The sequence below is a fragment of the Cricetulus griseus genome, chromosome 2 (assembly GCF_003668045.3).
Source record: "Cricetulus griseus strain 17A/GY chromosome 2, alternate assembly CriGri-PICRH-1.0, whole genome shotgun sequence".
NCBI classification, from domain to species: Eukaryota; Metazoa; Chordata; class Mammalia; order Rodentia; family Cricetidae; genus Cricetulus; species Cricetulus griseus.
In genome coordinates this window covers 231368185-231383507 of record NC_048595.1, presented here as the reverse complement: position 1 = coordinate 231383507, position 15323 = coordinate 231368185, and the positions used below count along the sequence as shown (strand labels likewise).

Sequence of the window (15323 nt, the reverse complement as noted above, 5' to 3'; positions counted from 1 at the left end):
ACTCATGGATGAGCTTAATGATACATTTGGAGAAGTACAATTTAATAGGAGTGAGTCAGCATGGATTTACCAAAGGCAATCATGTCAGAAAAAATTCCTTCCTTTTTTATGTTGAAGTAATAATTGGTTTTTGTAAAGGAGAACCAATGAAAAACTGTCAGGGTTTCCAGAGTTTTGGACTTTTTCATAAAATAAATTACTGCACAGGATGTCATGACATGTGTCAGAGCATCAAACTAGCAATGGGTAAGAAAGGAACAGGGTGGAGACAGTGGGCTAGACCCTGGGGAAGGAAGGGCTGCCTCGTGCAAGGCTCTGCAGAGCAGGGCACACAGCTTGACTGCAGGACATCAGCATCTGACTAAGACAAAGGCTGAAGCAAGTGGGCTGGGGAAGAACATCAAATCTAATCTAAGTATAAACTTGAGTAGAATTAAAAAATCAAGTAAGTATAGCTTAAATGGTACTGAATTAGTTATAATTAGAAAGGAAGACAAAAGGACATGGGGTTTTGATAACAGTCAAATTTCCACATCCCTGTATTTATAACTGGCTAAGAGAAAGTGCTATAAAATATAGTTGAATAAAATATGTCATAAAGAATAGAAAAACTAACTTAGAGAAGAATATGAAAATATAGATTTGTAAAGAAAGCACAGTAAATTCACATCATACCACCATGTACAGACAATAATTTAGGATACTATCTAAATGAATATGTCTTACTATGTAGAATTAATGAAATATTAAATATGATGAAAACTATGACATCAGAAAACTAAAAAACCAAACAAAAAAGATTAAGAAAAGCACCCTATCATAACTCATTGTTTAATCTTTCCTGAGAGAGCACACTGGTCTCTCAGGGCCTTCAAGAGTCTAGGCTTCTCAGAGAGGAATGTAGGATACAAGGAAAGGCCAGCCACATTCCCCCGGGCTGTGGTGAGACTCACTGTGAGCAAAGAGTGCTACCTCAGCAGCATGAGGGGCAGCACAGCAAATCCTACAGTTCTGCCACTTGAAGCTTTCTGTCACCTCCAGTGAGTTGTTCCGTCATCATCTCCCTTTGTTTGGGCTAAGTTTACAGCATTCTAAAATGTAATTACTGCAGAGAAAAGGGTCACACTTAAGTTAGTGTGGTTACTGCATTGTCCCCACTGACACATTCAGCTCTGTTTTAAGGTGCAGTGGGTATGTGCCAAGCTTACTCCTGAGGAGGGGAAACAGCTGAAGCTCAACTGTTGAACCTGTGAGATAAAAGTCAAGGGGCTTCTGAGATGAAATGCATGATCAGGAGAGCATGGGATGACTGTTTTCCAACTGAACACAAGTCTGCCCTTTCTGGGGTTAAGAAACACAGTAGGACAAGGACCACTGGGCTTTTGCAGCAACTGATACCTAGAGGGAAAGCACACCCTGAGGCTATGGCAAGAGTTTGATGCTGCCTATTATTATGTGAAATTATTCACAATGGATTTTTTGTATATAGCTTAGCTCATTCAAAGATATGTTTAAAAGATTTATATACCATTGTGGATTGTAGTTTCAACTCATTCATTCATTTTCATTGATGCTGAGTCTTTCTTTCTTTCTTTTTTGATGCTGAGTATTTCTTTATGCTAATATATTAATATTATACATTCTATGTATAGTTTTGTTTCTGACTAGAGTGACTGTATCAAGTTACATTATATATGGACACTAAGTAAAAGATAGAGTTTATGTAGAAGATTACCACTGAATACCAGATTTAAAACACACAATCATGTGCTGCATACAGGTTAGCTGGTGGGGCTGAACTATATGAACACAAAATTATGGCAAGCGGCATGGCTATACACAGAAAAAGAACATTTCATTATTACAAGAACATACACAGATATACTCATCATATACGAGCTATGTATATGAGTATGTATGTATGTAAAACATCCTAAATTTCTATGTATCCAGTGATGTATCTTTAAAATATGCAAAAGCCAAAGTTAACAGAATGAAGCCACTGGATGAAAATACACTAATCCACAGTAATAGGAAATGTACATTAAACTTCCCACTAACAGTTGAGAGAAATGGTATTTAAAAAGTAGGTAGGGGTAGAAGGTAACAGCATTTGTCATCCAAGCCTGACAACCTGAGTCAGACCCTTAGAGTCCACATAGATGAGAACCAGTCCTGGAAGCTGTCGCCTGACCTCCATGCATGTGCATGGACTACCCTACCCCACTCTCCCCAACATCACATACACAAGCGTCCTCACTGAGTAATAGAAATAAAGTTAAATTTCAGGAAGTCCAGCAAGCACACAGGCAAGGCAAATAATAGTATGAACAAACTGGATGAGGCTAAGTAGGCAAACCAGGCCCTCATCCCAAGCTAGCCCTCTAACCTCTTCCAGGCTACTACATACATGCATCCACACCTACTGCATGACAGATACAAAGAGAAAACTACGACCAGCCACTCATGAGCCTCACACACATAGGGAAGTTTCGTCAAATCTTTGTCCATGGCCATTGACACATCAAACTCCATCATTAAGTAGTGTCTAGAATCACTAGTACATGGGACATGTGGTCTGTCCCTCTAGTCTAGAACATAAGATGGACACAGAGATGCCATCTATGAGCATGCCTTTCATTAGCATTTGTTTTTTGACAAGCTAAGAGATATTTCACCCCAGATAGAGAGTCCGTCATAAACATACAGCTTGGGTGATAGCAAAGAGACAGATGGGGGGGCGGGTAGCTGGAGAGCTGGAGGAACAGTCACACTGGGTAGGGGCTCTGCTTACTCTCTCCACAAAGCAGTGCACATGATTCTGTGTCAGAACCCAGGTCAGTCCTTCCAGGACCTTAGCTGTAATGCTGTCATGCCAATGAAAAGAGCCCAAGGGCAGAGACAGTGAAAATAGTCTAACCGGACATTATTTGTTTGTGTGAACTCCAGCTGATATATACCCCTGCATACAAAAAAGGTCAAGAAATCAGCCACCCCATCATTACTTCAATATATTGATAATATGAATTATTTTAAGCTGAGAAAATTGAAAGAATACACCAGTATAAGACTTGGCATCATCATACATTGTCAGATGCATTAAAATTATCCTAACTTAAATTATCCACCAAGTTCTCTTTTCTCTGGTGTGGACATTATATGTGCAAAAAATACAAACCTTAAAACAGCCCTATGTTTATGGAAAGGCCTACCCTTGGTTTTCACACACACACACACACACACACACACACACACACACACACACACACACAGCCTGTCTTTCCCAGCCCTGCTAGAATCTTGTCTCCAGAGTATCTGAACTAACAGCTGCATTGCATGCAGCATACAATGGCACCTCACAGATGCATACTAACTAATTCCTGGCATGGTAAAGCCAGCCCATCATGAGCCACATGACCAAGTGAGAAGCAGAGGTGACCAGCTGTCAGCTGCAGCAGACCAGGTTACACTAGCTGCATTTGCACATGGAGTGACCAGCCGTCAGCTGCAGTGGACTAGGATACACCAGCTGTATTTGCACATGGAGTGACCAGCTGTCAGCTGCAGTGGACTAGGATACACTAGCTGTATTTGCACATGGAGTGACCAGCCATCAGCTGCAGTGGACTAGGATACACTAGCTGTATTTGCACATGGAGTGACCAGCCGTCAGCTGCAGTGGACTAGGATACACCAGCTGTATTTGCACATGGAGTGACCAGCCGTCAGCTGCAGTGGACTAGGATACACCAGCTGTATTTGCACATGGAGTGACCAGCCGTCAGCTGCAGTGGACTAGGATACACCAGCTGTATTTGCACATGGAGTGACCAGCCGTCAGCTGCAGTGGACTAGGATACACTAGCTGTATTTGCACATGGAGTGACCAGCTGTCAGCTGCAGTGGACTAGGATACACCAGCTGCATTTGCACATGGAGTGACCAGCTGTCAGCTGCAGTGGACTAGGATACACTAGCTGTGTTTGCACATGGTGTGACCACTGCCAGCTGCAGTGGACTAGGATACACCAGCTGTATTTGCACATGGAGTGACCAGCCATCAGCTGCAGTGGACTAGGATACACTAGCTGTATTTGCACATGGAGTGACCAGCCGTCAGCTGCAGTGGACTAGGATACACTAGCTGCATTTGCACATGGAGTGACCAGCTGTCAGCTGCAGTGGACTAGGATACACCAGCTGTATTTGCACATGGTGCTGTTAGGGCCACGGGACAGGACACTTGTCTACACTGTCTCCTTAAACAGAACACTATATCTGCAGCCCAGTGGTTCCTTTTGTGTATAGCAGATTCTATACTCGGACATTTTTCAATTAAATAAAAAGCTGGGCAACAGGAACCAATTTGCTTTACCTAGAGTCGCTGCGATACATGATACCAGGCAGCCATGCCATCACTAGGGTTATCTTCTGCTGACTTTTGGGAAAGGAGGGCCTTGTAACCTCCAAGGTGCTTGAGGTACTTCCTCAGCCACATTCTTCCAACCTCCAGGTTTTTATGGGAAAACAGAGGTACAAAGAATACAGTGTAACATTTTAAATCATAAATCTACTGAAAAAATTAAGCGCTATTATCAATAAAAACAAAGTTCAAAAGAAATTCTAACATCAGTATCTGACTATGTTTTAAATATCTGCTATTAGCTTTGATGTCCTACAATACTTTTGCTCGATTTGCATATGTGATTAAAATACAGGTGAAAGGGCCTATATTTCCACATAGAGTGTGGAAGGAGCAAGATGAACTTCCACACAGGGCCAGACTCCATCAACACTGGATTCATGTAGTCACAGTAATCTACAAACAGCTTTGAAAATACTGTGGTAAATGAAAGGAGAACCTGTTAAACAAACAACAACACAAGCCCTTTAATAGTTTCCATTCCTTACCGGCATGCAAGTATGCGAGGTCAGGGTTCTCAATGTCAGGATGCTGCTCTTTCAAGTGGTTTCGGAATTCCACAGGGACATTTGTCCCATAGTCACATTTTGGGCAGTTGTACATCTTGACACCTTCATGTTTGCCCGTGTGTAGAATGTGTTTGCGGATATTCTCAGCACAGTTTGACCTATCAAGTAAAAAAGTAAATGGAATTAAGTCAAATGCCACAAATGCTGACACTAGCCACTCCTGGCAGAGTTGTTTCTATGTGCTGGGTAGTAATCAATCTGCTAACATCACACAGTTAACAAGCAGGAACCAGCCATATAATGACATAACACAGGTAGCATGTCCAATGGTGGTCTGCCTCAGCAATTCAGTTCTATGTAGAATTAGAGGCATAAAATCCCAGGTCCTATATATTTAATATCAAGTTATTCTGGTACTATATGAGGGCAACGAAGGTCTTGGCTTATGTACCAAGACATCGGCATCATTGCAGATGGGAACAAATGAAGTCACTGAGTTCAGGGCAATGAGGAACCTTGTGTCTTTAGGTTCTGCCAATAAATGCGGCTTCCACTTAGGGTGCTGGGACAGCTTGAAGACAGAAAGGTAGCTACAAACAATCCCTTGTTTTGTCCCGTATTAGGGCAATGTGGTGGTTCCAGAAAGTCTCCCGTGATGGTTGAATTTCAGAGATCAGACTGGATACTACCATCGAGCCAATGAAAACAGGAGTGATAGAAAACAGAATAAGACATGTACTGAAACTTCCTGAAGATGCTGCTGAAGAATGGAAGCCTGCAACCATTCTTAGATGAAAAGAAAGGCTTCATGAACATCTAAGGCTGAGAAATGACGATCAGCAGAGATGCTTATGTCATGCCACACAATAAAAGGTCAGCAATCACCTTGGTGTCTCATGCTCAATTATGTCATGATGCTTACCTTTCATGGAATATATTATCAAGAAGGTCTAGATGGTTATAGCCAACAGCTTTATATTAGACTGCGCTATCATGCACATGTATTCATTTGTAAAGGTAGCAATCAAGGCGGGAAATTGAGACTGAGGGGGGGAGTTCCTTTTCCTCCACTCCCAAGAGAAGCTGGAGAAGTCCCCTTAAGGCATGGACAATGACAAGAGGAACAGGATTGCACAAAGAAGGTAAGGGTGTCTCCTCCTGAGAGGGGAAGGCTGCTGAAAAACAAGTGAATGAAACTCTCACTCGGATCACAGTGACAGCCCTGCCTGAATCTGGAGTATTACTCTGGAAAGCTTCTGCCACCATGGTAAGACAGAGTATGTCATCAAACATGCACTCCTTTTAAATATAGTTAGAATGGTTAATGTGAAAAAACAAGCCCCTCTATGCCGGGGAAAGCTAAAATATTAGAAAGACACACGTCCACATGCTAATACAGCTAATACTGAAATGCCTGATTCTTTTTTCTTTCCAAAAATATTTTAAATTTTACATACTAGGGGAAAAAAAGCTATTAACATCACCATGTGTGCGGTGAGTGATGTGGGATGTCCATCCGTAGGCTGAGAATGTGCTATTTTTATTGGTTGATGAAAAAAGCTGTTTTGGCCTATGACACAGCAGAATATAGCTCTGCAGGAAATCCAAACAGAGATACAGAAAGAAAGAAGGCAGAGTTGAAGAGACGCCATGTAGCTACTGTAGAAGAAAGATGCCAGAACATTACCAGGAAGCCACAGCCATGTGGTGATACAGAGATGATTTAGAAATGGGTTAACTTAAGAAGAGCTAGCCTATAACAAGCCTGAGCCATAAACCAAATATTATAATTAATATGAAGTCTTTGAGTGGTTATTGGGAACTGGCAGGTGGGACAGGAAACGTCCAAATAGGGGAAAGAACAGGAACTACAGAGATTTTCCCAGCTAATTCTAGCATGCTTTGGGCAAAGGCATGGCCAGATAGGCTATTACATGCCTCTTTGAGCTTAGACAGAGTATGCATATGCTAGTTGATACACAAGTTCATATTTGATTTCTCTTCTATCACACTGATTACTAAATCTATTTTGCACATGAATTCCCAATTGCTAATTAACAATGAAAAGAAGAAAAACACCTCTGTATGCCACAAGGGCCACTGGCTCAGTGAACATGACACCACCACCTGAGCCTGTAAGGTCAGGATTACTAAATCATTGTGATGGCTTAGGATGAAGTGTCTGTCACAGGCTCCCATGCTGAAGTCTGCTCCTCAGCTGACTGCACTGTTTTGGAAGGTGCTGTATGGGTCGCTGGTGGTATGTACTAAGGGGGGGGGGCCTTCCTTGCTCTGTCCCTTCCTGTCCGTCCCCTGCTTCCTAATCACTGTGAGGTGAACATCTATGCTGCATCCTCCCACATTTAAACCTCCAAAACTGTGAGCTGAAAGAAATCTTTCCTCCTGCTAAACGGTTTCTTTCAGTTATTTTACACATAAAATGTTATCACTGACATAAAAATCACTAGTCTGGTGATTTTATGGAAAATCAAATACATAGAGCAAAGAAAAGTTGATTCCTGAAGTAGTGGTTTAGTATAGTGAGTGGCTATGGTTTCTGCTTAGTTGACTCCTAAAGTAGCGGTGTAGTATACTGAGTGGTTATGGCTTCTGCTTGGAAAGCCTGTTTCGATTCAAGTACACTAGAACAGTGCCTTTTGCATGTCAATTTTCTAGCAAAGTACACAGAAAGAAAGGACTGCAGAACCGCAGATGTACAGACACCCATGGACTCAGGCTAAAGGAAGCCCAACAACACAGACAACCCTTCTATGTTAGTAAAAATGAAGAAGATAACAGGGCCAAGGTTCCAGAATGAAGAGGCCATGAACTATTGTTAGTTTTACCCAAGTTAATAATGAACTTATACTGAGTTTATCACTCAAATGTCACTTTGCCTATAAACAAATAAGGCTCATTATCAAAACATCTTTCTTACAGACTGGCTGTACGAAGCCATGACACCATAGACACACAAACATGCAAGATGCCCTCTGATCAATTCCTGCCAAGAACCACAAAGTAAACTCAATGCCTGCAACTCCAGGTTACAATGACTATCAGGTAGCTCCCAGCCCAGGAAAGGCACCAGATACTCATCAGGAGGAAGATGCTCTTGCCACTGTGGAGTGAAGAAGGGAGATTCCTTTACATGGCTCCCAAGGCTGAGGTAATCGCTGACGACTTGCCAGGACAAAAACCCCAAATAATGTTTTGTTAAGAACAATATTCTTTGACGAGTTCTAAAGATTCTTTGAAAGTCTCATGCGTGCAGCATACAGTATATTTTCAGCACATTCACCCTGCTCTTGGATCTACCCTCACCACACATATCCCCCTTCTCTTTCCCCCACTTTATATCCTGTAAATCTTTTAATACATTTGCTTAATTTAGTGTGTGTGTGTGTGTGTGTGTGTGTGTGTGTGAGAGAGAGAGAGAGAGAGAGAGAGAGAGAGAGAGAGAGAGAGAGAGAGAGAGAGAGCGCCAAGGACTTCTCTCATGTTCATCCAAGTAATCAAACTCAGGTTCTCAGATATGGCAGTAAGCACCTTTACCTACCAGGCCAGTTAGTTCACTAGCCCCTTTTTGTTATTTTATAATCCATTGAGTTCAATTTGTGGCTGTCATATTCTCATGGTATGGTACATCCTTAAAGAAAATATACTCTCTTTCACCTAGAGGCTATCACTTAAAAACAGAATTGGATAGCTATCTTAGCCTGAACATCAGGGAGCTCTTGGTCCCCAGACTGATAGCTGGGATACCAGTATGGGACTGATCCAGACCCCAGGAACATGGGTTACAGTGAGAAAACCTCGGAAATCTACAGGACCTCCTGTAGTAGTTCAGTACTTATCCCTAGCATAGGTGTGGACTTTGGGAGCCCATTCCACATAGAGGAATACTCCCTGAGCCAAGACACACGGGGGTGGGCCTAGGCCCTATCCCAAAGGATAGGACAAACTCTGATGACACCCTATGGAAGGCCTCACCATCCAGGGGGAGCAGAAAGGATATGTGATAGGTAGGGTTTTAGTTGGGGGGGGGGAGTGTTAGGGGAGGAGGGGAGGGAGAGGGAACTGAGATTGTCATGTAAAACAACAACAACAAAAAAACATGCAAAAAAAGATAGCTGTCTTAATCAGGGTTTCTACTGCTGTAACAGAACACCATGACCAAATGCAGTTTATTTCATTTACACTTCTGCATCAGAAGCCATCAACAAAGCAAGTCAGGGCAGAAACTCAAGCAGAAACCTGGAAGCAGGAGCTGAAGCAGAGGCCTCGGAGGGGTGCTGCTCACTGTCTTGCTCCTTATGACTTGCTCAGGCTGATTTCTTATGCACGCTGGCCATCTGCCCAGGGACGGCACCACCCACAATGGATTGGGTCCTTCCTCATCAATCACTAATTGGGAAAAATGCCCCACAGGCTAGTCTAAAGGCCATTCAATTATGGTTCCCTTTTCTTAGATAACTGTCGCTTGTAGCAAAGTTGGCAAATGAACAAATGAACAACAACAAAACAGGACAATTATCTTTGTCTACTATACACCAATACAGTACTATTAAATAGCCTTTCCTTTCTTGCTTATCCCCAAGATGTCATGTTAGTCTTAACATCACAATATAAAACACAGTATATCTTTAAAGGCCCCATAGTCCTTAAAAATTAAAATACTTGAAAAGCTCAGTCTCTCTAAGACATGCAAAGTCTCTCAAAAGTTCAAAGCCCTTCTAAAGCATCCAAGCTCTCTCTAAAATATAGTCTTCTCAAATTTCTAGACTCTAAAATTGAGTCGCTCACTTGGTGACTCCTGTATAAACAAAAACCCAAGTTAAACACTCTCCACAATCAAATCAAAACAAACCGAAGTCTAACAGGATAACTATCTGTGTCCAATGTCTGGGTTTCACTCATGATCTGTGGGTTCCCAGGGGCTTGCCAGTAGCATGTCTCTCCCTGTGCTATTCACAGCACACACAGCTTGTCTGGCAGGCTTAGGCTGGCTCCAATCAACTGGGGTTACTGCCCTTAGTTGTCATCAGATAGTAGTAACATCTCCAAAGTTCTGGGGTCTCTGCTGCAACTGAACTGTAACTTCACTAACTAAGTCTCCTAGATTGTCTTCAGGAACGCTGGCCCTGCCACAAGGTACCAAACCTAAATCCTGGGGCTTCTACTGCAACTGAGGATATACCTTCACCAATGGCCTCTCAGAGTACCAAGTTTCACCTGATCTCCATAACCCCTTCATGCCTCCATCTCCACCCCCCACCCCCTGTGATGCATCATTACCAAGTACAGCCGTGATAGCCTTGGGACCACAGTTTCTGTGTGCTAATACCAAGGAAACACTTTCTAGAATGTTTTGCCTCCATGATGTTGGTTTCTTCTTAAACACAACTGATTCTTTAGTGCCAACCAACCAGAATCAATTCCCAGCACAGCAAGGCTTCACTTTGCAGTACTGGTTTCCTGCTAATACAGTCAATTCTTCAGACCCATAAATTCTGAGTTGAAAATACGAGGGACATTGACACATCTTTAGAGGACTCATACACTTCTTCTGAAACTTCACAAGTCAGGCCTCCATTGTCAACACTACTCTTAGAATTATCACCTAAGTCCCCACAGCAGCTCTTAAACTCTGCACACCCAATGGCTTTTCTAGCACAAAGTCGCAAAGTCTTTACACAATCCTCCCCAGAACACTTGCTCAGGTTTGTCTCACCCATGCAGCATGACCTGTTACTAATTTCTGTCATAGGGTTTCTACTGCTGTAACAAAACACCAAGAACAAAAACAAACTGGGGAAGAAAGTTTTATTTTTCTTACACTTGGAGATTACAGTCTATTAATGAGGGAGTCAGGACAGGGGCCTGGAGGCAGGAACTGGAGCAGAGGCCACGGAGGAAAGCTACTTGCTGGCTTTCTCCTCATGGCTTGCTCAGACAAACTTCACACGTCTAGGAAAAGCTGAAAGTAGAAAGACATACTAGGACCTCGCCCAAGGACTGTTGAAGAAGCAAACAACTACATGAAGGAAAATTTGACCAGCCGAGGGGCTGAGAGATTTCCAGGATCTGTAGAGCTGCTTACAAATAATACCAGGCAGGGATGCAGCTTTTAGAGTTTTCAGTTGTGTTGTGGTACACTTTTTAGTGATACAGTTGCTTCTGAACTCACCCGCACTCTCTATAGCAACTTCAATGAAAACCCACCGGGTTACCAAGTTGGACTGTAGTGCAATTGTTACTTTGCTCTACAATAGCTTTCCTTTCTGGGTGAGCAGATGTAACCCCACAAAGAGTCTCATGCAACAATTATACCCTAAAAGCAATGAGGGGGATGCTTACATGTAGACACACTCATACATACACAAACACAGAAAATCAATTACCTCAGAGAGATGTTGTACCAATACTTCTGTATGCATACAGAATGAATTCACATTGGTATTAGAAAAAGCCCATGAATACTGAACAGCGATAGTCTGGAAAGTGGAATGGATATAGGGATAGTGATGCAAGAGGCATGAGAAACCCCTGTACAGCTAAATATATTACAGGAGAGGATACTGACATATTACTCACAATTAAAAGATGGGCCTCCTAAAGTTATAGCTAATACTAAGAAAAGTTAAGTGAAACAATATACTTTTGAAATTATACTGAGAAAATCATCATCATCAAATTAAGAGGGAAGGCTTAGAAGTGGCAACTAATTTCAGCAAGGCAAACAGGATGTATTCTATGCACAGTAATGGGTTAAAGTATTTTCTGACAAATGAAAGAGATGTCACAGCAAATTCCAGATAGACAGCATCATAAACCTTCAAAAATTATAGTAGTTAAAAGTGACTTAAATGAATATAGGTACTATATATCTAGAAAATGAACATAATGTATGATGACTCAGTGTGAAATTAAAATTGACCTAAATTACCCCAATGAAAGAATTCAAAAAAGAGGAGGGTTTGTCTTGGCAGGCAGGCAGATAGGCGCGTATACACACACACACACACACACACACACACACACACACACACACACACACACAAAACCTGGCGGGGGCAAACAAATCACTAATGATAAACTATCATACTGTGAACACAATTATACAAGATCTGGATCTTTTTGAGGCTACGGGAGTTTATAGGCACCTGATATGATCCCAAAGTATATTCTTTAAATTTCTTTAATAGTAAATATCACTGGAAAAGTCTCCATCATTCTATTTTAAATTTATGAAAAGCTTCCCTGAAACTGGTAGTTTTCTATTAAACGGGCAAATTCTTACTAGATTAGTTAGTTATGATTTTGTCTTTACAGATTGTAACCTTTGAGGTCAGTTCTTGCAGCAATACACATGGACATCCATTCAGTTTAGGGAGCTGAGTGACAAGGGCAGCCACACACAACTGGATCCACTCAGATGCCAGAGGACACAGGGGTCTCTGCTTCCGGGTTAGCCCTGGTGAAATATCTAAGTACACATGACACAGGGTCTGCTTTTTGGGAAGGCGAGTATTTTGCTTTATACATTTTTTAAACTTCTTTACTAGCTTCCATGGATTCCAAGTGATTTTGATTAAAATCCTCAATATAAATTCACTTAGCCATCTATGTGGTACCTGCCTATGAGGTACACTGACCACCATATTATGCTGTTAATACTGCTGCTTACCATTTGTTTCCCATGCTCTTTGACACTGAAATTATTATTCTTTCAAATTTCTGCTCATGGCATCTACAGCCAATGAGAGGAACAGTTTACTTTAAATATAACAACTTCATTTCCACCTTCCGCTGTGCTGAGAAACAACAGGAATCATAAGGAGGAAATGGTAGATGCCAGGACGCTGTTTTGTTTTTGTTTTTTTTTTTCCCTTGTCTGAAATGCAAGTTAGAACTGAGCCACCCACAACTCAAAAAGGGAGTAGAGCAAGCCATGGAGAGCTGGGATGCTCCAGACTTCTTTAGACTGCAGCAGGAAATATATTTCACCAAGATTGCTACTTCTAATTCATGAGGCTTTATCAAAAGCATACTCAAGCCAATAAGGTGGACAAATGTGTATGGAAAGTGAAGCTCAGGCATTGTGTGGTGTGCACTGATGCTGAATCACCACTCCCAATGCCACTAAATAATCATGTGCAGCAGACAGTAGAGGCTGCCCTTTGGTGAAGTAGTCTCAGAGGCCTGCCACCTGTTAGTGAGACAAAATACGTAGTTCTTCACCGTAGGAATTCAGAGTCTTCTAGCTGCTGTTCAGTGTGTCTGAAATGGAGAAAGGGGCTATGGCCTGCAGAATGTCTTCCCACTAACCTAAGCACAATGACGTTTCCATAAAGTAGAGACAACATTGCTACTTGAGGTTCCAAATGTGAATGTGTCCTACCTGCTCCACAGCTTCCTCCCACTAATCTGGTCCTTGGTGGCACTGACTGCTGGGACACTCTTTTCATTGTTATCTTGCTATTGTTGATAGAAATACAGACCCCTGATGCTTCGTGCCTACATATCAACTGTGCATAGACGTTTATCTTATTCCTCCCATTTCTCTATTTATAATGGGAATGTGACTTGGATTACAGATGCAGCTTCGTGGAGATGGCACTTGTGTAGCATGTGTAAGACCCTAGGCTCTACCTCTCACCACAAGAACAAAGAAACAGAAAACTAACACCAAAAACTCACATGAACTACATACGTAATCCATTTACAACTTTAGCTTGAAATAAACTACCTACAACACAATACTTTCCAAGTCAAGCAATTTAAATATATACATACATATATGTGAATAAATGATAATTTATGGCAACTATCTAATTGAAACAGTTTTACAGACTTAAGGTAAAATAAGTAAAAATTTTATTGAGCTGAATATTTTACTCCCTAGTATCTTGGATAGTCTGGGCTTGAACACAGCCTTATTTAGGACAGTTTAAAGATGCTTAAGGGTAAGAAGACTGGCTGCCAAACAGGAACAGCAGAGTTCAGTGGGACAGCCAGCAGCCTGGTCACATAAACCATCTCAGATCCACGGAATCACACAGGCTGTGTGTGGGGATAGAGACCACTTAACATGGTTGAAAGAGGAGTCTATCCCTCACACCTGGGACACACAAGAACTGGCAGGCAAGTCCCCAATATGGGACTGGAGTCAAAGTACCACTTCTGAAAGGAAATTCACTCACTGGCTCTGTTTGCAAACATCTGCAGTGCACAGCCATAGGGAACAGGAAACTTACTTAGCAGTGGGAAGGGAGTTGAAGGAATCTTCCCCTACTTTTAACTCTGTGACTTATAAAGTTAGGTGATTATCTTTGAAGAAGAAGAAAGAAATAGAAAGAATCCATGATGACCAGAACCACTGAATTTATCTCATAATCCATGACCAGTTGCTCAAAAATGCAGTCTGTAATCCATTTAAAAATAATAACTGGTTCATTTCAACCCGGCACACAATGCTTCCCTTTGTCCCTTGTAAGTCTCTCAAATGTCTTATTTTAAAGGAATATATAGTACTCCCGAAAGACATTTTCCCATTTCTATTCTCCCCAGCTCCTGCGAGCCCTTGTTCTGTGTGATAAGGCAATCTCCTCCGGGATCTGAGCTGTGTAGTTTCGCACCACGAGTGACAAGGACTCGACTTGAATAACTGCTGTGCGCAGGTTGTAATTATGTCAGCTGGAGTGTTGAACAAGGGGACTGATTAATGTGAGCCCTGGCCCAGGCGCAGTCCCTATCAAAAGCTCTGTGCGGGCCAGCAGTGGGGACGGGTTAAAGCAGAAAGACAAAACATGCAGCGTCGTCCATGATAGATGAATTGCTCCAACAGTCTCAGGCAGATGTTCCCGGACAGTATAATATACAATTACTATGCCTTATCACCTTCCCAGGGACAATAAAGCTTCCTCCTTCTATAGCTCATGTGAGTGAAGGCAAAATTAGTTTTACTTTTACAACACTGACTCACTTATCATGTTGCCTTGATTGTGCTTTTACAGCTAAAGAAAACATATATTCCACTTTTAAACTCCAAAGAATAAGACCTTAAAATAAAACTGAATCTTGTTTGGAGTCTCTCTTACATCAGAGATACACTGGCTTCAGAGATTGTTTTGTTAAGAAGATATTCAAGAAAAGGAATAAAATATGCATGCATATATAGTTAAAAACAAGTACAGACATATAACTCAGGAAGATTTGGATTGCATAATCATTACATTCATAACATCATTTTTCAAAGACCAAACAGAAATCACTAATTGGAAAGAACATGTAATTAAAAATATATATGTGCTGATATGGGCTACATATTTCTCAGGAAGATATGAGCATAGTTTTGTGAGTCTGAGTTGATTCCCAATGACACAAGC

General features: G+C 41.7%; 1 protein-coding gene across 3 annotated transcripts in view; it reads right to left on the bottom strand.

Annotated features, from left to right (window-relative positions):
* The window catches only part of Znf407 (zinc finger protein 407), a 379395-nt gene that overhangs the window by 108573 nt on the left and 255499 nt on the right, over positions 1-15323 (bottom strand). For all 3 annotated transcript variants that reach the window (XM_027403715.2, XM_035440299.1, XM_027403716.2), the window contains exon 8: positions 4912-5090. In XM_027403715.2, coding sequence (XP_027259516.1) covers positions 4912-5090 — 179 coding nt within the window. The remainder of the gene's footprint in view (positions 1-4911; positions 5091-15323) is intronic.